We start from the raw sequence: 23,377 nt of genomic DNA on the forward strand, positions 1-23,377 counted from the left end.
GAAAAGAGAAAATAAACAAAAGAGATAATAGATAAATTCGGAATTAGTTCCGACAGTTGTTATACCAAATTTATATATTGTGTATAACATTAATTTTTATACCGGTTCCCATAAGGTAAAAGAATATTACTTGAGGAAATACATGTAAGAGTCATAAGGAGGAAGAGTCATAAGGAGGAAGAATATATATACTTTATAGGATTGGAGGTATAAAGTATATATATTCTTGATCAGGGTCAACAGATGCTAGTTGCATTGGCTGACAATCTGGTATATTTTAGACTCAATAGTATATTTTGAATATTGAACTAATTTTTAGAATTAGTTCAGTATATTAGAATTCAGAATCAGAATTTTTTGGTATATTTTGAATATACAACAATGTATATCGGTATATCAAATATATTGGATAGTATTTTAGTATATTTTTGCATTGACACGTATTAATTCTGGCATTTAGTATATTAATTTAGTATATTTTAGTATTGGTATGTATTCAAGTTCGGTATATTTTTAGAATATGGTTTTATCGATATACCAAATATTTAGTATAGTATTTTAGTATATTTTTGCATTGACACGTATTAATTCCGGTATTTAGTATATTAATTTAGTATATTTTAGTATTGGTATGTATTCAAGTTCGGTATATTTTTAGAATATGGTTTTATAGAATATGTGTAATGGGTATCTTACTTCTTCTTACTTGCTGTATATACATATAAATAAATCTGTAATGTGATTTTTGCCAACTATAAAGCTATATTAAATTCGAAATCAGATAACTGGGTTAAAATAATATAATTAAAATAAATTATTTTTTGAAACAATTCATCACTTTTGTTGGTAAGAAATAAATTTGAAAATTTATGAATGTGCTCCAAAATATATTTATTTTGCTTTTTATTGAGTGCATGCAAAATATTCATGTATGCAAATTAAAACAAACCCAATTTTAGAAACAATAATAAACCGCATTATTTAAATTTGCAAAGAATAGCCTGCGGCCAAAGACTTTATTACCATTGAAGTCATAAAGCAGCTGGTTATTTTAGCAAGTCAGCAACATTTTTGGGTTTATCTTGAACTGTCATGCAACTTGAATTTGCCACATCTCGGTTAATGCAGCACTTGAAAGCTGAAAGCAAAACCCTGGCTGACCTCAAAGGGTCAGAGTAATAAAAATAAATAAGCGTCGCCCATTCTTGACTCGAACACAAAATGTGTATTTATGTATCTACATTATTATTTGTCCAACAATTAAGTGACAGCTGCATGTGTGTGTGTGTGAGTATGTGTGTGTGTGAATGTCTCTCTTTGCATCTTGCTTTTTTAAACATTATTATCGTGATGAGCATGATGAGTAACTGCTAAGCTGACAAACGGAATGACAAATTGTAAAGGGACAATTGTTGTTACTGTTTTGCGCTTGGCACTGCATAAGAGTGTATCCATGCTTACGTAGCGGGTACTCATACACTCACAAATGCACTCACAAGCTCACGTCATGCTTTGGCTTTGGCTTTGGTTGGTTAACTTGTCTCTGGTTAGTTGAATTGCTTGTGCTTACTTTTTCAATTTGTGTGTGTGTGCGACGCTTGCATTGCCATAATTGCCACACTGCCACACCACGTGCAACTGCCACTGCAACTGCAACTGCAACTGTTGCAAGATGACTCGGCTGCTTCTTTTGATGCCGTCGCTTTGGAGTTGTGCGTGCAGCTGTTTGTTGATTTCTTTCAATCTTTTTCTGTTTGTTTACTTGTTTGTTTGTTGCCCTTCTTCAACGTGTTGTTGTTGTTGCTGCTGCTGCTGTTGCTGTTGTCATTATTGCCGCCGTTGCTACTTCTGTTGCTATGTTGCTGTGTTGCTGTGTTGCTGTCTGCACACAGTTGCTTTAATTATTGTCAGCCAAACTGTCGCTGCAACGGTCGCCTGCATGTGCTATATTTGTGTATGATTGCGTGTGTGTGTTTACTTACTTACTTTATTTATATTTATATCTGTTTCCGACTTTTAATTAATTTATGCGCCTTGCCTTGCCTTCCCCCAAGCGCTTAAACAGTGCGTTAAATTCAGCCCGCTGGCAACGCTACACTGCAATTCAATTATCTTTCACATATGAAAACACTCAACAAAGAAACGTTGTTAATCTGCAAGACTTTAGCCTCCTTAATTGAAATAATAATTACAAAGCATCAGTTGCTTTAGCTATTTTATTATAGTTCTATATAAAAATGAGATAAGTTATGAACAAAAAAATTTAAGAAGAAAAACTCCAAATAAAAACTCTTTTAAATTTAGAAAGGGATTAAAATGAATTAATGAATTAAAGCATTTGAATATTATAAATTTGATATTTGAATCTATACAAAAAATAAGAACATTAATTAATGAATTAAAGCATTTGATAAATTAAAATTTGATATTTGAATCCATACAATAAATTGCAATATCAATTAGTAAATTAATTCATTTGAAAATATTCAATTTGATATTCAATCACATACAATAAATTAAGAAATTAATATATTTTTGTCAGCAGTTCTTAAGTCAATCTTTCTATAGTATAAATATTATTATTATATTATATAAATCTGTCAAAATTGTTCATTTATGTCTATAGTGTAAATATTATTATTATTTTCTATATATTTCACAGTAAAAATATCTTTTATTTTATTTTGTTTCTAGTACTTTAGTAACATATTTCTGTTCTATAGTAAACACAATTTTTTTTGTATTTTGATTCTAGTGTTTTAGTTTATTGAAAGATTTCATTCATCCATAAAAAGCTACAAATTATTTGTGAATGAACTGCAGAACTTGACTTCACACAATTCAGCACAAAATATTATAATTATTTTAACTAATCATGCCTTCAAACACTTTTCATTAATAATAAATGGAAATTTGTCACCTTTCTCATTCAACAATTCAACTTATTTTGTTGTGGTGACAGTGATTCATTTTCCTTATTATTAAATTGCAAATAACTTTTACCAGCTTATGACATAATGACTAAATAGTTAACTGGTTACATAAAACACACATTTTAATAAATGTTTTCTTGCATATTTAAATAAATAATCTCCTTTTATGTAATGTTCGCTTTTGCTGCTCATTGTGTTACATAGTCTTAAAGCTGACTTCCAATGGCTTTATTGAGTTGCTATTGGTTAGTGTTGTTGTTGTTTTTTCTTTTACAGATTGATCAAACAATGCCAATAAAAACAATAAAGGCAACACAACAACAAACAGCCAGACTAAAGTCATATGTCAATTGGTTAATTAAAAGAGTTGACGACGATAACCTTTAATGTCAGTTTCATGCATTTTTCTCATGCTATATTTTTCGTATCTTTCTCTTTTGTCGCTCGATTGTGTTTTTGTATGTTTTTGTTTTACAAATTTGCTTTATTATTATTTCAAATACATTTTCAAGTTGATAAATATATATTTTTAATGAGACTTCTACATGTTCTGCCTATAGCTGTGATTGTTTGCCAATGACAGGCGAGTGCGTAATTAGCCTGTCCTTACAAATACAAATAAAATTGTATGAATAATGAAAACAAAACTCACTTTTTCATGCAAATTATACAATAATAATAAATGTGAAATTTCGCTCTCTTTTTCATTGCAGCTAAATAAATTTCATTGGTTGAAGAAGAAATCTTAAATTATGGTAAGTAAATAGGGAGCTAATTGGGGTCTCTTTTGCAACATTTCACATGGCAATTACATGCTAAAAAGAAGTAGAAAACAAGAAGGAAAAAGTGGGGAAAATTAACATAAAAAATTAGCAAACACTTAAGTCATTTCTCCATGTCAAATGTCCCCAAGAGAGAAATATTTCTTAATTTATGCTGCTTGGCTCTCATGTAAATGAAAATTTTATGCTTTCGCATATTTCACGCAACGTCGGCAACTTTTGAAGCTCTCCAGCTCTCCAGCTTAAGTCGAGTGGGGTTTGGGGTTGGGGTTGGGGAAGCGAGGCATTTTGACCACTTAATATGCAATGAGTAATGTTTAAATGTAACCAGGACAATGCCAGAGTAAACGGCGCAAACACGAACGCTATTGTTGGACCCCAGCTGCCAAAAACTGAGCTTCGGCACTTTTGGGCTTGGGGAAATCTACGAGGAAATCTTCAATGCAATTTATATGCGGCAGCTCAACTGGGTCAGTTGCATGTTAAACATCAGTTGGCTTCTTCTTCTGTTGCTGGGTCACGTGTGTGCACTTTAAAATGTGTACAAAACTTTAGCTCAACTTTAAGAATTGTCTCTCTTCTTTATTTGTGGCCGAGTGTCAACGGGGGGCGTATACGTATTTTGCGTAATTAATAATTTCGTGGCCGCACACAAAGCACAAATGACTGTGTTGCTGTGGTTGAAAGCACAATTTCCGGCTCATTAGAGTGTCTGGAGTAAAAGGAGCCACCCACAGAGCTCAATTAATTGTGACAGGCCGACCGCAAGTTTTGGATTGTAATGTTAGTTGTGAATTTGTGCAAAATACTTGGCAATCCTCTTCCTCTTCCTCCTGGCTTGATAAATGTGTTCATAATGCGGCCTAATTGTGGCATCGTTAGTGGCTACTAAGCTTGATTGCCGCCGTCGAAGTCAAGTCTATGTCTCTCTCTAAATTATTAGTGATCTCTTATCTATCTGGCTATGGCTCTGGCTGCTTAGCATTACCATGACTGCTTGTGACTTTTGCATATTTAGCAATAAGATTCCAATGCCAATCAGACATTGTCCTGTGTGTAAGTGCGTGTGTGCGTGTGTGAGTATATTGGCAACAAAGCAAATCAAATTTAATGATAAGCTCATGTGCTTGAACATGTCTTTTCCGCCCTGATGACTTTGCCGCAGCACGACAACAACAGGATCCGCTCGCTCCCATATATTCTCTAATTTAACGGCGTATACGTTGCGTATACGCAATGTCTGTGTGAGTATAGGGAGCGAGCGGGTTTCAAGGACTAAGGACCTTTGACATTTTCCAAACGTAGCTAACGAAGCAAAATGAACAGACAACGTGAACAGCAACAGCAACGCGAGTTAGCTGCCATTATATATGGATTTTATTTATGGCATATTTTTAGGAGCGCAACGCTAAAAACACTCAAATAAAGTGTTGGTCAGAGAGCGAAAAAAAACACGTGTTTGCATAAATTAAATTTTCATTCATTTTCAACTTTTGAAAATATAAAGCGCTTAAATCGAATTCTTGCGATAGTTGCTATGTGCTAAAATCTCTCGTGCTTTCAGTTTAAGTCTAAGTCCATCGGGTGATGTTATTAATGGTGCGGGCAGATGCGATACTTCCACAACGGCGGCGGCATTCTCATTCCACTCGATATCGTAGTGCTGCAGCAGTTTAATCAACGCCACTTTAATTACCATTTTGGCAAAGTTTTGTGCTGCGCATAGAGGATTGTTCGAAATTATAGTCAAGAATTTATATGCGGTTTTGTTTTGTTTTGTTCTGTGTATACACACACTAAACTTACCCACGCATTGAGCTCCACCAATGCCAAAGCCCACAAAAGCGCTGGGGCATTGTGTGGATTGCTTGAGCTTGTCGTGCAGAAAGCGCAAAGGTTTATATTTCAGCGGTTCACTGAAATACTTCTCATCGCGTTGAATGGCCAGAAGTGGTATCATCAGTGTCTTGCCTTCGCCAACGGTGAATTTGGTGGCAGGCAACGTGTAGCTCTTGCGGCAAGTGCGTTCAATCAGCGGCACTGGCGGATATTTGCGAAGCGTTTCTATTGAATTGAAATTTAATATAGTCTCGAAGGGGAAAGTCAGCTGCTGTCTAAGCCAAACTGTTACTCAATTCATTTGCCTCACCTTTCACACACATCTCCATGTACTTCATGCCCTCCAGTTGCTCCAGCAGCTGAAGCTGAAGCTGGCCATCGCCATCAGACTGCAGCTCTTTAATCTCCGCCTGCAGCTTCTCCACAATTAGCGGCTGCTGTGCGATCTCATAGAGCGTCAGTGTAATTGTTGACGCCAAGCTATCCAAAGCGGACTGCAGCAAATCCTCAGCTACTTGAGCCAGACGCTTAATCGACATCAGTTTGTCTTCCTCTGCAGAGAAGATACGAGAAGAGATAAGTACAAATGCAGTTAAGTGGCAGTTGATTGGTTCAGTTAACTTACCTATGGCATGCTCCACTTGCCATTTGTCGCTGCCCAAGTCGTTGCCATTGCGAAACTTCACCAGCAGCTGCAACATGTCCTTGCGTATGATGCCACGTTCTTCGCGTTGTTCCACATTGCGTTGAATGATGTCCAGCAGGCGATACGTGAGCGTTGACTTTTGCGGCACGCCGCGTAGAGTGCTGAAGAAGTTGAGATATATAATCGATATTGTGGTAAAAGCATATCTCGCTTAGTGGCCACAAAAATTGGCTTAGTGGCCACAAAAATTGGCCGCTAAACGATATGGATTTTTATATGAAAAGTCTAACGATAAAATAGATCGTCAAACGCGTAGAGTGCTAAAGAAGTTGAGATATATAATCGTTATTGTGGTAAAAGCATATATCGCTTAGTGGCCACCAAAATAGGCCGCTAAACGATATTGGTTTTTATAGTGAAAAGTTTAACTATCAAAATAGATCGCCAAATGAACTTTTACTACACGTTTCAGTGTGGCCCCTAAGCGAGGTGGTCGTTAAGTGAGATTTCAGTGTGTACTTACAAGCATTGCAGATTACCGTGCTGCGCTGTATTCTCCGCAAAGCTGTTGAGTATGTGATCCTGCTGCTCAAAGTTGTTCACATCCAGTCCATAGACCAAGTTGCCCATAATGTTCACAGCATAGCTAACAAGAAGAGTACAAAAGTTGTTATTAATAATATTTATTTAATTATTACACACTTAATAAATCGGTTTTAAATTAAATTAAAGCCATGAGTAAATTTCCTGAACAACTTTTGTTAACTAAGAAATATTACCACAATTTTAAATTATGTTAAAGACTTGCCCAATTATTGCTTAACGACTTTTGCTTATTGTTATTCTGGGCAAAACTTAAAATTTAGATATTTATTTCTTATTTAACTTATTTATATAATATGAACATAAATTAAAATCATAATTCAAATTGCTAGTAATTATAAATATTTTTGCCTTCCAACTTTTGCTTACATTCTGAGCCAAATTTAAAATAAAAAAGCTGATAACATTTTTAAAACCAAATTCGAAATTAAATTAAATTCGTGACTAAATTTGCCTATGAAATTGTACTTAATATGATTGAATTTTAATATTGTTAACTTAACTTAAAGTCATGCTTAATTATTGCTTTCCAACTTATGCTTACATTCTGAGTAAATTTTCTAATTTAAAAATTTATAATAATTTTAAAAACTTCATATTTTATTACGAACTAATTATATAAATTCTAAATTAAACTGAATTTTTGGGTAAATTGGCTTAACAACTTTTACTAGTTATGTTAGTTTTTAGTTTAACTTAAAGTCATGCTCAATTATTGCTTACTTACATTCTGAGCAGCTGTTGCACGTCCAGTTCGACGACACCTTGCAGCTCACGTTGCTGCAAGTGATGAATCATTTGATTGGCCACATCTTGTGTGTTCAGTAGCATGGGCTGCAGACGCTTAGTGCCAAACATTGGCGCCAATTTCTCGAGCAAATTAAAGCGTCTGTAGCCCTTGACATAGTCCCACTTAGTTTCCATAAAATGACCATTCGCCTGCTGCAACACATGACGAGCGAGCTCGACATTTCGGACCAGCAGCACGGGTCGAAAGAAGCAATAGATGCCATGGAGGCGATCACGACCCTCGTGATACGCTTCACAGATGGCCTCCACGTGCCGGAACTCACGACGATAGGCCTGGCAGAGGAAGTCCCAGGAGAGTGTGGCGGGTTCGCTGGGAATGCCCTTGCGTCGCCAATGGCTGTAGATGTGTCGCACGTAGAGAAAGACGATCGAGTAGAGCAGTATGGGCAGGAGCAGCCACATGTTGTTGATGTTGCGGCTGAGACGAACGTTGATGAACTGACTGGCAGAAGATCCAGATTCAGATAATTATGGCAGCTCTTCGACAGCGTGTCTGTGTCTGAGTCTGAGTCTGTGTCTGCTTCTACTTCTCTCCTGGTGCTGTCTGTATTTTAGTTGCCTGTGGCACAACGAAATTCACAATCCAATGAAATCGAAAGTCACGTCGCAGCGTCTCTCTCACGCAGCAAGTAAATGTTGTCTGACCAACGCACAAAAAACCCAAACTACAAGCCGGCAAACTGCACTGCTATCGCCCTTTTTTGTTCACTTGGTTATCTCTTTGCGCTCTCTCTCTCTCTCTCACTCGCTCTCTGTCTGTCTGCGTCTCTCCCTTTTTGTTTCAGCCGCGGTTGCTGATAATGAGTCCGGAGCTTGTCTCATGCCCTGCGTCGACTCTGCAGCGTCCTGATAATAATTTATACAGCAGCAGCTGTACCAGACGCTACTTAATATTATCAGTTGCTATACGACTCGATTTGTTTACACTCTCTCTCTCTCACTCTCACACACTCTCCTGCGCTCTTTCACTGCATCTTGCCGCGTCATCATTTTCAGCTGATAACAAATATTCTCAACCGCATTATGTGCTGTCTATTCTAACTTGCAGCAAATCCTGTTTTGCTTCCAAAGTTGTCTCGTCTCGTTTCGATTCGCTTCGTTTTGTATTTTTGGCCAGGGCTAACTTGAAACTGACCTTGCAACGGCCAAAATCGATCGATCAATAGCAACTACTAATTGGCTGTCTCTCTCTGGACGTATTATAGTAAATATTGTGTACTTGTTGTTATAAATAAATAACTAGATAATATGGCATTGAGTGTGGCGTCTCGAGTGCATCGATTAATGATAATGAAACTAAGCTGATGATGTAAATTCAAGTGCAATAAAACACTCTTAGATAGTGAACTGCATATAAGTATATAAAATAAACAAGCGACTATCTGGCTGTTAAGCCTATATACTACCTGAGTTAAGGCCAAGGTCGTAGATTTATAAGGTACCTCAAGGTCTGTTGCCTTATCTACAGAATTTCCTAGCAAAACCCAAAGTGTGGGTAAGTACGTTCTTAGCCAGGTAAATTCCTATATTTCAGTCTGACTAAACGCTGTGCAACTTCAAACCGAACTAAAAACGTTTTACAGCTTCCCAACCCGAAAGTATGTACTCATAATCTAGTATAGTGTCTTAAAAATACCCTATATTTAGCATTATAGATTACAAGGAATATAATTCAAAAGCAATCACATTGCCATGACTCATCATAATTACAAACCTCAACTGATTGTTACAAGAAAAATAAAAGAAACACAAATTATCAGTGTAATATTTCAATTCATTATTACTTGCACAAATGCGTGTTATACCCTACTTTATTTGTAGAGCATGCATGAAAGCTTTTAACCCAAGAGTTCAGCTTCATTGCATCCGATTTCCATTTCATTTGCCGGGCTGAACTTGAAATTAACCCAAGACGAACAAAGCCAACTGATTTATTTACGTATATTAAGAATCGTAATATTCGATTCCATTTCAACTGCTGCTTAAATATTCCATTGATGCGATATTCTCAATTCTATACACACACAGTTCAAACACTTTAACACAGCCTCGAGCTATTTTCTGAGCGACTCTCGGATTCCGTTTGTTGATTTAACTGGATTTGTTGTATTTGAATTGCTGTTGAATTGCAGCCGCAGGCATTAAAAGAGTTAATAAACTTTCCTACGTTTTAAATTGATATTGAACAATCACTTAAATTTGAAACTATTAAATCGAAAAACTGCAAAGTAATGTTTTAATTACGGCGCTTGATTTGGCTATGAAATAAATACTAAAGCACATTTAATTTCCCATTTGATATGCTACTTGTTATTCTCATGTCATTAAGCAATAACAAAGGAATGAACATCCTTTCATGCCAATTAATTATCGACAATGTCTGCTCCACATTCGTGTATGTAATCTGCATTATAACCGTATTAACAGCCAATTAAATAGCAACTATGGCAACACAAATAACGACTATCAAGTGTCAACTTCAATTTCAATGCTTGACGAACTCTCCGCTCTGCACAAGGAATTCCTGCTGCCAAAAGGGAGGAAGTTATTAATCACGCCCATTGCATGTGAAGTTCAAAATGTAAATTGCGAATGTGTGTTAATATAGGATAAAAAAAAGAAAATTTAAAAAAAAACAAGTGAGAAAGCAACAGTCGAGTGTGCTCGACTGTGAGATACCCGATATCCATTTTGAATTAAATCAAAACAGCGCGGTATTCATTTAAAAATATACCAAATTAATATACCGCAAAAATACTACAAATATACCGAGGGTTGTTTGGGTATATTCAAACAACACAGTATTGATTTTAAAAAAAACAGATGAATATAATATATATATGAAAATATACCAAATTAATATACCGCAAAAATACTACAAATATACCGAAGGTTGTTTGGGTATATTGAAGCAACACAGTATTAATTTCAAAATACACCAGATGAATATAATATATATATGAAAATATACCAAATTAATATACCGAAAAATATACCAAAGATTTTTTTGGAAATATTGAAACAACACAGTATTGATTTTAAAATACACCAGATGAATATACCTCAAATTACCAAAAATATACCAAATGCTATTTTAGGTGTATTACTAGAGTACTACATAAATATACCATAGAGTGCAAAATATACCATATTTGCACATACACCAGATGAATATAACTCAAATCACCAAAAATATACCAAAGGCTCCTTTAGGTGTATTGCTACAGTACTATATTCAAAATATACTATTGAGTGCAAAATATACCATATGTGCCCATACAATAACTTAACTATTTTTATACTTTTTGGGGTCGAAGATGTCTCCTTCTTTCTGCCTGTTGCATACATTTCCTATAGGCACAAAGTGATAATGCCCTTCCATTCTGGATAGCGGGTATAAAAACATGCTAAAAATGCATTGAAATTTATATTTTAAAGTTGTTGCTGCTGATGCCAAACACGCCATCGGCAACCGGAGGCAATTTTCCACAGCACTGAATAATTTAGCATGTTAAGGGAAGAGCTGGATCTGGCTCAGGCCGAGGCTCAGGTAACCTTTTGAATGCCACTTGTTGCTCGCTTTGGGTGCCACATAATTGCAACTGGCAGTGGGAATTTGATTTAAATATAGAGCAGGTTACATGGCCAGCATTAAAAGTTATGTGATACAATTTCTCACAATTAATTGCAAAGCTGTTGCAGCTGTTGCAACGATACAGCAATGTGGAGCATGCCACAGAGCCCAGACAATGCCAGCAAAGTGGGTTGAGAAGTCACCTCTTAAGTGCAGCTCTGAATTGGCCACGTTTAGGGCGAAGAGTTATTGAGCGAGTGCCAAACGATTTGGCCAGCATCAATTCAATTTACTTGACCATCTTTATTTTGCGGCCATTTGGCAGCATTTTGCAAACTTTTTGTCGATTCATGTCCCTCATGGCTTCAGCTGCAACAGCTGGTTGCAATGGTCGCAGGTTGCGGCCAATCGAGCATCGTCAGACACAGACATAGCAACCATGCTCCTTAGTCCTTTGCTGGCAGCTTTCCACTCACGGCATTCAGTCATGTAATCGCCATGACTTGCCAGATGTGTCAAACAATTACACAAAACTCCAAAAGCCCTTACCTCAAAAAAAAGCCATGAAAACCTCAATGTCTGCAAAATATAAACATTTTTACTTAGCAGACAATGCTTCAAATTGCCGCTATAAACTTTGTTAGCAAACGGATAATGTTAAATAAAATACGAAAAAGAATAAAATGAAAATTTGAATTACTTATTTTACAAAAAATATAGAAAGATTAAGTCAAGTATGCTCGATAGTGACAACCCGCTACCCATTTTGAATAAAACCAAAATACTGCGGTACTTAAAAATACCGAACAATATACCACAAAATAGTAAAATATACCAAAGACCTAATTTGGTTTATCATTGAAGTGCGAAATACACTAAAAGTCAAACTATACCAGATTGTCAGCTAACCTAAATGTTGTTAGGTTAATTAATTTTTGTTTAAATATAAATGTAACTCGTTAGTCACTAAAAATGATATTAATGTCGATAACTTTCAATTACACTTCTAATAATTTAAATACCCCATAAATTAGAGCTATTCCTTAGTTCAAAATAAACTATAAAAGCTTATCTTCCTTTGTTCTATAATTACGTCGCATTTTGCATAAAGTTAAAATTATGACGAACTTCGAATTGCAAATAATATAAAAAGAAAATAATTGTGATAATTGTTTGCCGCTAAAAATAGACTTAACTATTTAGGAATAATCACTGCTCGAGGGAATAATGCCTAATTAAAGTATAACTCCGAGTTTTGCACTTCAAATAGAATTAATTAAAGACTCAAGTGTGATTCACAGACAGCCGACAAAAGCAAAACAATCACAATCATATTGCATTATTCAGAGCACGTGTCATTTACATTTCAGATTCAAATTGCCTGCCACGTTCTGTTCGATTTCGCACAGTTATACAAAATTAATAATAATTGTGATTATAATTGTACAAGTGTACGACGAAAATGGAAAATTTCCCCCTTACAGCATGTGCATGTTTTCTTAGAATTACATTACGTAAACTTGAAATTTGTGTGTTGCTCAATTTTAGCCATAAATCAGCAGCAGCAACATGAACGAATGCAATTTGAGCGTCAAATGTGAATGAATATATGAGTATGAGTATATTTTTGTATACGAGAGTTCCACTCGGTTTGCTTTTTCATGCGCTGACAGCAATTTGCAAGTTAACAAAAATATTAGTCAGCTACTTGACAGTCTCGTCTCCAGCTTCAGCTTCAACTCACACTTGAACACTCTCTCTTCACCGCCGCCTCCAGCGCTTGCCGCCCACTCAGAACCTCGGCTTCGTCAACAATGCGCTGCTTTGTGTACAATTTTTTGTGTGCCAACAGAACCTCGTCAAGTTCATGAACAAAAACTAAACGCCAAAGGGGAAGAGGAAAGAAAAAATGAAAACAAAACATGAATAAGCAAAATATCGTTGACCCGCAAGCTGAGGCGTAGATACTCTAAAGAATAATCAGCTCTGGAAAATATATGAATTTCAGCTGCGAACACAATAGCTAGAAATGGAATTTATCGTTAACATTCGAACAAGGAATTAAACAGAGATCCATTTTCAAATCTTTCACACTCTTCACAACCCACACAATATCTAACTTGTTGAGTTGAGAACAAAACAATCATTGTATTATTTGCTTACTCAAGCTGAAAGTACAATTAAAATCCGAACTAAAATTGTAATAAAAGTAGAACAATGTAAAACTCAAGAAATCATTTCAATGTTTTCAGATCTTAATCACAAATTTTAGTTTTTAATTTCAATATTACATATTCTACTTGCATATTTTAACCTTGAAAACCTTCAGTTTGTTACAAGAATAGAATCATAATCTTTATGCTAAATCTAAACCAAAATTTTTCAATGCAAAACCATGAACAAAAACTCATTAACCTAAAGTCAAGTCACACAATAGACTTACCTTGAACATGAGAAAAAGCAACAGAATTAGAATCAGTATTTTGAGTTCATATATATTTTTTGTCTAAAGAATTTTAGTAGTGTATGAAAATTTAGACTTACGGTTGCGACATAGTCAATAGACCTCCCACAAAAGGCAAACAAAGAGCATGGCAAATGGCAAAAGTATTTACATGCAAATTACTCATTGGGACAAGTGCATTGCAGTGCGTAGTCTGTGCAGAGGAAGAGTGTGAGTGGGGAGTGGGAAGGGGGAGCTGGAACAACCGAAAATACAATGGTGCGAAATTTGCATGTTTATGCGAAATAACATTGCGTTTTTGTTATGAAAATTTTGCTCGGTTTAGCGTATACGCGACGTACAGCATGTCGTATGCGCAACGTGGCAAAATTTTTGTGTAGTTTTGGAAACTTGAGCGCTTGTCAGTGGAATTTTTGCGGTGGCAAAGCTGCGCGCGATTTGTGTGATGCCAGCTCAGCGCATTTCTCTCTCTCTCTCTCGTTCTTCTCCATCGACTTGCGAGTTAATGTGTAATTTTTGTTGGGATATGGATATGTCAAATAAAGTTTGGGGCGGAATTTTCAGTTGCAGCTTCAGTTTTGCATGCAAATTTGCTTTATGGGCAAACGAAATTGGTTTAATAACAAATTCAATTTAAGTTTAAGCATTTTTGATACACATACGTGAGCACACAATAATTTTCTTGTTGTGCAACAAAGGGGCAAAGGGGCAGCCAGCGGCAGCGGCAGGGGGCAAGTTGTGCACTCGGCGAGACGATGGCTTTGTGCATTTTAATTGAATTTTCCTCTTTGGCAGTTGCCGCTGCCAACGTCACAAAAATTAAATCACAGCACGTATTTTTCTTTTTTGTTGTTGCTGTTGCACTTGAACAATTTTTCATAATGCCAACGTTGATCTATGCAAACCAGGCAGAAATTAACATAAAAGGCCTCAACTGCCAAACTGACCCCGCAGGCCTCAAACTCATACTTGTATTCCTACTCGTATTCCATCAGCTTGTATGACACGCCTCACACTTTTAACATTTGTCGGATCCAGCCCTTTGGAATGATTTCAAATTGGGAAGCTCGAATTTGTATGTGCTTTAGTATTTGTTGCATGCCCCACGCAACTGTACTACAATATGAACAATGCTCTACAATTTCTGTTTGATTTCTGTTTTTCTTTTTCCTCCTCCCCGCCCGCTCTCTCACTCTCTTTTCTGCCTCTGTTGCTGACAACATTTCACTGACCTGCCCCATGCACATGACGGGCGGCCCAACAATATTTGTTGTTGGGGTTTCTCTTTCACTTTGGCTTTTCACAAAATGCGAATTGTGTTTCCTTTGCTCATTCGCATTTCGCTTGGCACTTTTGTTATTCTCATTTTATTTTTAGTTCTTTTGTTAACGCTTCTTTGGGCTGTCAATTTCAAGCGTTTTGACAAATCAAATAAAATATCGAAATTTTGACAGATCTTCGAAACGTTGACAAATGATTGAAGCCAAGTTTCTACTCTACTCTACAACTATGTGGGAGTTCCACTTTGTGCTGAAAAATAATACATAAAATGTGGCTTTTGAATGAATTTTAAATTTTATTCAATTTTCAATTAGTCATGCATTTTTTTAACTGATGAAATCTCACAAAAAAAAACTTGATTTTTTTTTGTATTTTTGCCAAGCTTTCTATATTCATTTATCATTTTTGTTCATGTTTTTTTACACATTTGCATAATTGAATTTCGTGCAACAATTAATTAAGATAATACACGTTTAAAAACTCATATTTTTTCAGTAATAGGAAAAAAAATGTTTACCTTAATTAAAGGAATGCATTTTTGAAAACTCCAATTTGTTAATTGCATTTTAAATTTGTATTAAAATATATATATTCTTTGTAGTACTTAAATGTCCACTCAATACCTGAAAACTAAATTAATAAGTAGACTTAATTTCACTGTTGCTTTTCTTTGTTTATTCCCAAGGCATCGACAGCAACTTAATTCAAATTAGAACTAATTACTTGAAGGCGATATTGATTAACTGTTCAAGTAGCTAATCAAGAGTTACGTATATGTTGATCGTAAATAACAATTTCAGAAGTTCGGTACAATTTCGATTATTGGCTATAAATAAATTACGACGCAAGCGAACGAAACGAAACAAAATAGAAAAAATGTTGCGCATACGCCGGGTTGCACGGGTTGACATTGAACTTGCGTTGTGTGTTGTTTTATCGATACCATGAAGGCCACATGGTTGAGTCTCCACTTTCGCTTTAGGAGCCGTGTGGCATTAGACATTAAATATTCATTTGTTCGACGGCTGCCACAACAATAAAAACGTCAACCGTCGTTCTGGCCAGCGTAGAACTTGTTTAATTGTTCGACCAAATGTTCTACACACAAAGCCAGGCGATGGACAAAAAGGACACTCAGTGGCAGAGGCTCGTAATGAAGCAACATAAATCTCGGCACTAAATATATTTGCCAGCCATGAGCCGAGCCAAAGCAGAGCAATTAATCTTTGCTCGCAAGATATTTTCTTTCTTTTTCTGTGTATTTTATTTTTCTTTTTTTTTTTGCTTTTGCTTTTGCTTTTTGGATTGGGGTGACACGTAGAAAAGGACTCGGGGGAGCGGCCCAAAAAAAGATTGGGGGAGTAATGGCAACAATAAATGTGCATCCAGCTTGTTGGAGCTGAGTTAAGAAATCACCGCCAAGAGTCGAGGGGAAAGGGCATGTGCGTGTAAATTATAGATAACCGCGTTAATGTTGCAACAACTCCTCGGGTAAAGTTTACGCCGCAAGTTTTTGTGTCGCCAAAGAAGAAAAACTTGGCCGAAAAGTGTGCCACAGGCTCACAAGTGCCGGTCTCTCTCTCTCTCTCTCTCTCTCTCTCTCTCTCTTTTTGCTTGTCGTCTCTCAACGGATGTGAGATACATTTTGTATGTTTTGTTGTCGCCACACAACTTCCGGCTCTGGCTGTGGTTTGTGGCAACTTCGCCTTGCCTTGCCTCGCCCCCATTACGAGTCCCAGGTCGGTTGCCATTCGCTTCGCTTCGCTCTGAAAATGTGTCGAAATGTCGTTGTATTATTATTTATGCTTTTTGCCAACGCTGCGTGCGACTTTAAAGCGCTTTTGATTTTAAAGTTTGCGTGTTTTTTAATTTTTTTATTTACTTTTTGCTTTGGCACTTTCCATTTTAGCGCTACTACAAAATTGTTATTTGCCACTTTCAGTTTGAAATTAGCAATTTAAATAATTTAATTACATCGTGACCAGCAATTTGTGGCGTTAATTAAAACGTGCCAATGTCCACGTGCCACGTTCTGCTGCTGCTGTTGCTGAAGCATTTTGGGGTTTTGGTAATTCGAGCAGAGCTCAACTGAACTCAACCGAACTGAACTGAACTGAACTGAGCTGTGCCACCAAAGCAGAGCACCACAATTTGCAACATTCTCATTCATTAGCGATGCGATGCGGTGCTCAGCAGGTAATTTCAGTTGCATTTAATTGGCTTCAGCTTCTTTTGCTACTCCGTGTTTGCATATTTGTTCTTTGAAATTGATTAATTTTTGGAGCAATCAAGAGAACGAAAGTATTGATTGGGAATGTCTGTGCTTGTTAATTAAATATTATGATAACCAGAATATCAGTAACAGAAACGTTATGTAACGGTCAATAACTAAATGAATTACGTGTTATAATTAGTGTTAGCTTATTAACAGATGATGATTTCAAATGTACACTTTGACGTAAGTTAGACTATTACGATGGAATTAAATTACTTGTAGTAATGTTTTGCATATTTGTATTTGAAAGGGAAGAAAAGGATTTAGAAATTTACCAATACTGAAGTCATTGTATTTCTGTCAGTCAGTTATTTATTTAACAAAGGTCGTTTTTGAACAAATTTTAATGAAGACAAAACCAAGATTTGCATTAATGACATACCCAAGTAGGTTTGCGATGTATTGAGGACAGCTGGTGATGGATTACATCAAAGCCAATGTCTATACCTAATGTAGAATGTTATATTAAAACCACGTGCATAGACGATTTTGCCTAATTTACTGCAGCATTAACGGCAGCATTCAAAGCAATGTTACGCAGTGGACTTTTTAAAGAGAAGTCTCTGCGTGCAACCATTATAGTGGCCTGCTCAGTCTGCTAATTCATTCTGTGGACAGTCTGAACAGCGCGAGTTCAGAAACTTTAAGACGGTTGGAGAAAGAGGTAGATGAGAGAGTGGTGAGGGATGTGATAAGCGGCACCTTATGATCTTGAACTTGCATGGTGGGACTTCACAATACCTGAACATCAGAATGTGTAAAGTAAAGGGATAGCGGCTAAAGGATACTGAGCTAAGCAGGCTCACTATTCTATGACTGCATTGATCAAGTCAAAGCTATAAAGGTCTAATGACACATTTTCTGGAATGCGGCGATTTTTCGTATAGAAATAAATGAATTGTCAATAGTTCACTTTATAATTATTATAGGCGGCACCCAAAGTTAGATGAATATTATGATTTTGAATTGAATAAGAATAAGATTGCATATGGTTATATAATCAGCTTATCAGCTTATGTTATATATTCATATATACATATATTCATAATTTTATACTTCCCAGATTTCCGATACTATTAGAATGATTTACTATTCGTAAAATTTGCTGGAAAAACTCATGTATATAGCTAAAACACAGCTAAAAACTGTCTAGGGATTCGGCACGCCCACTTCCGCCCCTATAAATTGCTTAATATTTGCCAAACTTTTATCGAATTATAAGGGCTTGATTTATGATTTGTAAAATGTACTTTAATCGCCAAATAAAATCAGAATTTCTTTGACATATTTCTTAGCTTTTAAATGAGTCTCTAGAGGGCAAAAAATAATTACGAAAAGTAAACTTGCGATAACTCAATTTATTGTTACGAATAATTTCAAATTACTCATACGCAAAGTGAGCGGAGTCAATAAAGTGCTGATTTGATTGCACAACATGTCGCATGAGTAATCAACACCTATTTTTCTAACTATAAGCTTTGCCAAATGAAATGTAAATTGTGCACTTGAAAGTTGTATTAAGTAATAAAGGTTTAATGAAATAAATCAATGCTAGAATTGGCTTAAATAGATTGTGCAAATATAAGTTCAGCTGATTTGAGAATGTGATGATGTTGTTTACAAAACGTTTTCGAGCGGAAATTGATTGTGTACGAGTATAATTTCCAGTTGAGCTCACCAGATGAGCGACCACAAATAAAAAGCAATAGCAAACAATAGCACAAAGCTGCAGAACTAAAGTGCAGAAAGTGCAGCCAAAAGGCAAAGCGCGTGCTGGGAATTTGCTGTTTTTACTACTGCCAACTTTGTGAGAACAACATGCAACAACAACAACCGAAAACAAAATTCGCTGGCATTCGGTTTAGCTGTTTTTGTAATGTGCCAGACTCTTTTTCGCACCGCAAAAACCTCGCATAAAATTGAAAAAGCTTTTACACTGTTGCCACAAATCTAATTTGGAAAATTTCTTCTCTTTCCGTCTCTTTGCAGATGTCACATCAGATGCAGCAAACACGTCGTCGCTTGGGCTCCGTCAGCGACTCGGCCCCGCCCTCGGAGTCCAGCGAGGGCACCGCCTCCTCGGAGCAGCGGGATGAGCTCATACTCCATCCAGATTGGTCGGCACACTCGCAATCGTCGGCCCAACGCAGCAGTGCACATGGCACCACATCGCTGTACAATGCATCGGACATTGATGCGGACACCATCAGCACCGACACCACAAGCAACACAAATCTCTCGGACTACGAACGCGGTCAAGTGGAGAGCTTCTTTGCCGGCCTCGGCACCGAGATCTTTGTGAGCGGCGCTTTGGCCAATCTCTATGAGGGCACTGGCAACGATGGCGACTGGCGTCTCGTCTTCACCGGCATCCCGGTGATCCTCCATGACAAGGGCAACGCTCGGGCACGTTCGATGCCCCGGGTCACGCTTGTGTTGGCCGAACGGGGTTCGTGCTTTGCCCTGTGGTCGGATCGGGTCGATAATCTATCGAATTATCGCATTGCGGGCCCCTCGTTTCACACCATGTGCCTGTCGAGCAATCATCAGCAAATGATTGGCTTCAGCTTCGATTCCACAGACGCTGCCCGCGAACTCTGGCAGCATGTCGAACGTCTCGTCAGCGATCCCGAAAACATTGCTCTCTCGGTGCCCGGACGCAAGCAGAAGAAGCAGAAGCGCGTGAAGCCGGCTCCGTTGCCACCGAAGTCGCAGATTTCGCATCCGTGTCAGTTCCATCATGTGACCAGTGTGGTCAAGGAGGACAACGAACGCTACTACAGCATGCAGGCATTTGGACCGATCAATTCGCAGCAGCAGCAACGTTGATCAGCGTCGGGCGCGTGGATCTGGAACACGAGCGCCCTCTGGTGGCAGAATTAGCAGTTGTCACCGCTAAACAAATAATATAAATCCCCCCAAAAAGTCTCCAGTAACCAATCACATCACCCTCTCCCCCGAGTTATCGTAAGGCAAATAGTTATGTAATCAAATTTGTTATAGTTATATGACAATGTGTTTGTCGTCGTCGTCATCGTCGAGCACATTTATCTGTGATACCATCTAGGCGTCTGTATATTCCTAGACATTAGCTATACATGCGCAATAAAAATAAATTCAAATTAATAAACTACAACTATAATACGAAAGGAAAAAAAACTAACAAAATCAATCAAAAAATTATGTAGTTTTAGTTTTAATATAAAATAATAATCGTAATAAATACAAAATTAAGCTAGTTCGAACGATTGTCAATAGGCGAGCGAGTTTTATAACGTTTTCTAAATATCGTCAACATAAAGATAATGCTAATGATAATGATACAGACACATGTATGTGGTTTGTACTATCCATAAAGTGTATGTAATGTTCATTCATTGACATTTTTTATGCATAAGTCCATAATATTGTAACTTTGCTTGTTTTCTTATCAAATTTTATCTAACTGTTTTTAGCTCTATGTACCATATGCATACAAACATACAATATACATAAACATAATTATATATATACATTATACATATATTATCTATATATATAAACCGATCGTGTGTAGCTCTAAGCATTACGAGTACATTCTAAAGCTAACAAACTATTGTATTTCTTAATCATCCAAAATTACATACGCCAATGTCAAAATCAAATAAAGCTGAAAAACATTACAAAAAAAGTGTACTGTGTTTTTTATACCCGCTACCCATAGGGTAGAAGGGTATTATAACTTTGTGCGGGCAGGAAATGTATGTAACAGATAGAAGGAGGCATCTCCGACCCCATAAAGTATATATATTCATGATCAGCGTCAACAGCCGAGACGATCTAGCCATGTCCGTCTGTCCATCTGTCCGTCCGTCCGTCCGTCCGTCCGTCCGTCCGTCCGTCCGTATGCACACCTAGATCTCAGAGACTATAAGAGATAGAGCTATTTTTTTTCGACAGCATTTGTTATGTTTGCACGCAGATCAAGTTTGTTTCAAATTTTTGTCACGCTCACTTCCGCTCCCGAAAATCAATAAAATCGAATAACAAGCCTAATTTTAAAGCTAGAGTTGCGAATTTTGGTATATATAATAATAACTATAGTAGTTATGATTCCTGATCATAACAAATTGTGGAAGTTATTAAAGAAATACTTTTGTATGGGCAAAAACGCCTAGTTACTAGGGGTCTTAGTTGCTTTGGCCGACAATCTGGTACATTGTGCCGTCTATGGTATATTTAGAATGGAGTACTATATCGATATACCAAACCAAATGGCATGTTTGGTATATTTTTAGTATTTTTTAGTATTTTCGGTATATTTTGAAAATTATATCGCAATATTTTGCCTTTATTAAAAACGGGTAGTGGGTATCTCACAGTCGAGCACACTCGACTATAACTTTCTTAATTGTTTTATATAATATTTGTGGTTTCAATATTGTATTTATTTATTTCACTACAATCAAATCAGAGTAAGTAAATCAATCAAATGTAAAACTCTTTAATTCATTTTCAGACAAAAATAATTTTAGTATTTTGAACTCCTGAGTTACTCCTTGTTAGCGATTGGATACAAATTGTAGAATTTATTGAAGAAATTCTTTTAGTTGTCAATTACACCCAATGCAATTGAGTCTTTACTGATTTGGCTGACAATCTAATATCTTTTTAACCACTGTGACTTATTTTGAATGTAGTTGTACATCGAAATATCAAAAACGGCCATCGCATCGTTTATTAGTTTTCAAAAATATTTAAATAAATATGTATATTGAATCTTTTATATAAAGTTATTTACATTGTTTTCTTTTAATTTCATAACATTTATTTGGCTAACGTTCTTTATTTGATAACATAAATTCACTTCAAAAATCTGTTTCGAATTAAACAATTCAATTAAGATTCATATTTATTTTTGTGCTCTTCTTATGTATCATCAATTCACTGTTTTGTTGACTTCTTCGATCAAAATAATAACCATCAATTATATATGAATTTTTAGTTTAGCTTAAACTTTGCTAAGTTTGCCAACTTTTATCGACAGCTTCTCCTTCAAGCTCTTCTTCTTCGACATTTATTTCTTTGACTTCTTCTTCAGCATTAATTTCTTAATCATCTCCTTTGGCAACATCTATTTCTTTTACTTCATTTTCTTGAGAGTTAACTTCTTCTATCTCTTCTTCTTCATCTACTTCTTTGACTTTTTCCGATTTTTGGTTATTGGACAATATTTGCTTGCATATCTTTTGTGATTTCTTAATTGTTTTCACCTCATTTCATTTTACCTATTTCAACCAATTGTCAACTTAAAGCAAGCATATTTCATTTAACAAATTGAAGCTGCTTTGCTATTCACTTGAAACTCCATTTGAAGTTGGCAAGAACTGCAATTAGGTTACCCCTTTGCCCTCATAGACCCAATAATTTGTCTTTAATTGTGCCACCAATTACAACACCATTACAATTACATTTCAACAAAAGCAACAACAAAAGTTACTGTAACAGTTACAGTTACAGTTTGGAAAGTAATTGTAGGCTGGGTCCAAAGTGAAGTCTACCCGCATAATTAATCAAGGGTCTCTGGAAGCTGTTCAAGTTCGAGTTGAAGTTGAAGTTGGAGTTGCTGTTGCTGCTGTTGCTGTTGCTGCCACTGATTGACTGCCACAAGTGCAATAAAAGTGTTTAAATCATGTGACACAGACAAAAGACAAATGTGTGTGTGTTGTGGTTGTGGTTGTTGCAGTGTCCAATTGTTGTTATATAAGTGCCCAGGCAGCCATAATACCCATTTATGCTAATTAAGATACATCGAGTGAAGAGCCCAAAAGGGAGGAAGGGGAGTGGCAGAAGGTGGGCAACCAACATTATAAATGTGCTTGCATTTTATGGTCTTTTTATTGTTTTATGTTTCGCATGTGTGTGTGTGTATTGCCATTATTAATGCCATCATTGCGCACATTTATAACATTTATAACAAATACGAAATACAAGTAATTCGTGTGGCGACAATTTTAAAAACATTTTCAACACATTTCAACGCGTTTCTCGCCAGACTTCACAATTCGACCGCAAAGTGAATGAACTGACGATGCTTCAACAAATTGAACAGCATTTCCATGGATATAACTTTAATCATACGTGAACATTTAAAGGAATGACTAAACAGAATATGGCAAGAGTTGAATAAA

At 36.4% G+C, this 23,377-nt stretch overlaps 2 protein-coding genes across 2 annotated transcripts in view; one reads left to right on the forward strand and one right to left on the reverse strand.

Annotated features, from left to right (window-relative positions):
• LOC132783714 (uncharacterized) overlaps positions 1–20,375 on the forward strand; it is a 54,195-nt gene extending 33,820 nt beyond the window's left edge. The window contains exons 3-4 of the mRNA XM_060789061.1: positions 3,647–3,688; positions 19,197–20,375. Coding sequence (XP_060645044.1) covers positions 3,686–3,688; positions 19,197–20,036 — 843 coding nt within the window. The 5' untranslated portion in view covers positions 3,647–3,685 and the 3' untranslated portion in view covers positions 20,037–20,375. The remainder of the gene's footprint in view (positions 1–3,646; positions 3,689–19,196) is intronic.
• On the reverse strand, positions 5,211–9,132 carry LOC132783710 (probable cytochrome P450 310a1). The gene is made up of 6 exons (XM_060789059.1): positions 7,531–9,132; positions 6,724–6,846; positions 6,180–6,361; positions 5,865–6,107; positions 5,522–5,779; positions 5,211–5,431 (listed from the first exon to the last, which is right to left on the reverse strand). Exons 1-6 carry the CDS (start codon positions 8,013–8,015, stop codon positions 5,226–5,228), a joined length of 1,497 nt encoding a protein of 498 aa, XP_060645042.1. The 5' UTR covers positions 8,016–9,132; the 3' UTR covers positions 5,211–5,225.
• Positions 20,376–23,377: the final 3,002 nt, after the last annotated feature.

Source organism: Drosophila nasuta, chromosome 2L (assembly GCF_023558535.2).
Source record: "Drosophila nasuta strain 15112-1781.00 chromosome 2L, ASM2355853v1, whole genome shotgun sequence".
Taxonomy (NCBI): domain Eukaryota; kingdom Metazoa; phylum Arthropoda; class Insecta; order Diptera; family Drosophilidae; genus Drosophila; species Drosophila nasuta.